The following is a 1,068-nucleotide window of genomic DNA, read 5'->3' as shown; positions in this document are numbered from 1 at the left end:
TACTCCTTTCATTATTATTTCACTTCCTAAATTTGATGTCATAATAACAATAGTATTCTTAAAATCAACTGTTCTTCCTCTTCCATCTGTTAATCTTCCTTCATCTAATAATTGTAATAATACATTAAATACTTGTGGATGTGCTTTTTCAATTTCATCAAATAATATTACACTATATGGTTTTCTACGAATTGCCTCTGTTAATTGTCCTCCTTCTTCATATCCTACATATCCTGGTGGTGCTCCTATTAATCTTGATACACTATGACTTTCCATATATTCACTCATATCTATTCTAACTATATTTTGTTCGTCATCAAATAACTCAACTGCTAATGCTTTTGCTAATTCGGTTTTTCCTACTCCACTTGGTCCTAAAAACATAAAACTACCTGTTGGTCGTTTTTCATTTCCTAATCCTCCTCTACTTCGAATAATTGCATCACTGACTGCTGTTACTGCTTCATTTTGTCCTATTACTCGTTTATGTAGTTCTTCTTCTAATTTCATCAGTCTTGTTTTCTCTGTTTGATTCATTTTAGTAACAGGAATTCCTGTCCATCTACTAACTACTTCTTCTATTTGTGTTGGTGTAACTTGTAATGATATCATTGTTGTTTCTTTATTTTGTTCCTTTAATTCTTTCATTCTTTTTTCTGCTTCTGGTATTGCATAATATTTTAAATCAGCTGCTACTTCTAAATCTTTAGTACTTTCTGCTTTATGTTTCATAGCTTCTATTTTTGTTGCAAGTTCTTTCATTTCTTCACTTCCTCCTTTTTCTTTTTCATAATTAATTCGTAATTTTGTTAATTTCTCTTTATTTTCACTTAATTCTTTTTCAATTTCTTGTAGTCTTTCTTTAATCATTTTATTATGATCTTCATCACTTTCTTTAATGTCTCTTTCTAATGCTATTTTCTCTACATTTAATTGTGTTTCTCTTCTTTCTAATTTATCTATTTCTTCTGGTTGTGAATTCTTTTGTGTAAATAATGTAGCACATGCTTCATCAACTAAATCAATTGCTTTATCTGGAAGAAATCTTCCATTGATATATCTTTACTA

The 1,068-nt window shown here is 29.1% G+C and overlaps 1 protein-coding gene across 1 annotated transcript; it reads right to left on the bottom strand.

The window, feature by feature from the left end:
* EDI_076460 (chaperone protein ClpB, putative) lies at positions 1 to 1,060 on the bottom strand (the record flags this gene model as incomplete). Its single annotated transcript, XM_001737503.1, has 1 exon — positions 1 to 1,060. A coding segment is annotated over one exon (1,060 nt), but the record flags the coding sequence as incomplete, so codon positions are not given.
* Between the last annotated feature and the right edge of the window lie 8 nt (positions 1,061 to 1,068).

Source organism: Entamoeba dispar, genomic scaffold, assembly GCF_000209125.1.
Source record: "Entamoeba dispar SAW760 scf_1105229460679 genomic scaffold, whole genome shotgun sequence".
In the NCBI taxonomy this organism is placed as follows: Eukaryota; Evosea; order Mastigamoebida; family Endamoebidae; genus Entamoeba; species Entamoeba dispar.
This window is presented reverse-complemented; position numbering and strand designations above follow the sequence as displayed.